The sequence below is a fragment of the Diaporthe amygdali genome, assembly GCF_026229845.1.
Source record: "Diaporthe amygdali strain CAA958 chromosome Unknown NODE_258_length_533_cov_236_782895, whole genome shotgun sequence".
Lineage (NCBI taxonomy): Eukaryota > Fungi > Ascomycota > Sordariomycetes > Diaporthales > Diaporthaceae > Diaporthe > Diaporthe amygdali.
The window spans coordinates 1-533 of record NW_026517278.1 but is presented as its reverse complement, the minus strand read 5'-3'; the positions used below and the strand labels follow the sequence as shown (position 1 = coordinate 533).

General features: G+C 52.3%; 1 protein-coding gene across 1 annotated transcript; it reads left to right on the top strand.

Annotated features, from left to right (window-relative positions):
• Positions 1–178: 178 nt before the first annotated feature.
• J7T55_011012 (uncharacterized protein) lies at positions 179–414 on the top strand (the record flags this gene model as incomplete). Its single annotated transcript, XM_053136417.1, has 1 exon — positions 179–414. A coding segment is annotated over one exon (236 nt), but the record flags the coding sequence as incomplete, so codon positions are not given.
• Positions 415–533: the final 119 nt, after the last annotated feature.

Here is a 533-nt window from a genome sequence, read left to right as displayed (position 1 = left end):
GATTCGCCGTATAATTGCAGTTGCATGGACGAACTCCAATTTGCAACACAGCACAGAAGATTTGGAATTGATAAAACCAGGCCGTCGGGGCGGTTTTCAGGGGATTGTCACTTATGTTTTCATTGCCCAGATATTGGACAATGGAGAACTGAAAAAGCGCTGGGTGACCCGGACGACCATGCGGAAATCGTGGGGGAACAAGACCGCGGACGCGATCATTTACAATTCCGCGGTGGAAGCGGAAAACAGGTATTTGGAGGTTAAGACAGGCAAGCGCCAGGCATTCAGCAGGTCGCCGTCAGTGGGTCTCGCCCAGGCACTAGTCGATGCGCAGCGCGAGAACCCGGTCAACAGAAGCCGATCATCCATGTCTCGATCCTCGACGCCTGTGTCCCGATCAACTGCATCACCTACGTCAGTAATCCAACATCCTAACTGCCTTCAGATACAGCCAGTTGGAGTCATCATTTGCCTAGCCAGAGCCTCGAAATTTAATGGACGCTTGTGGACTGTGCTTCCATGGTGCGGACAAG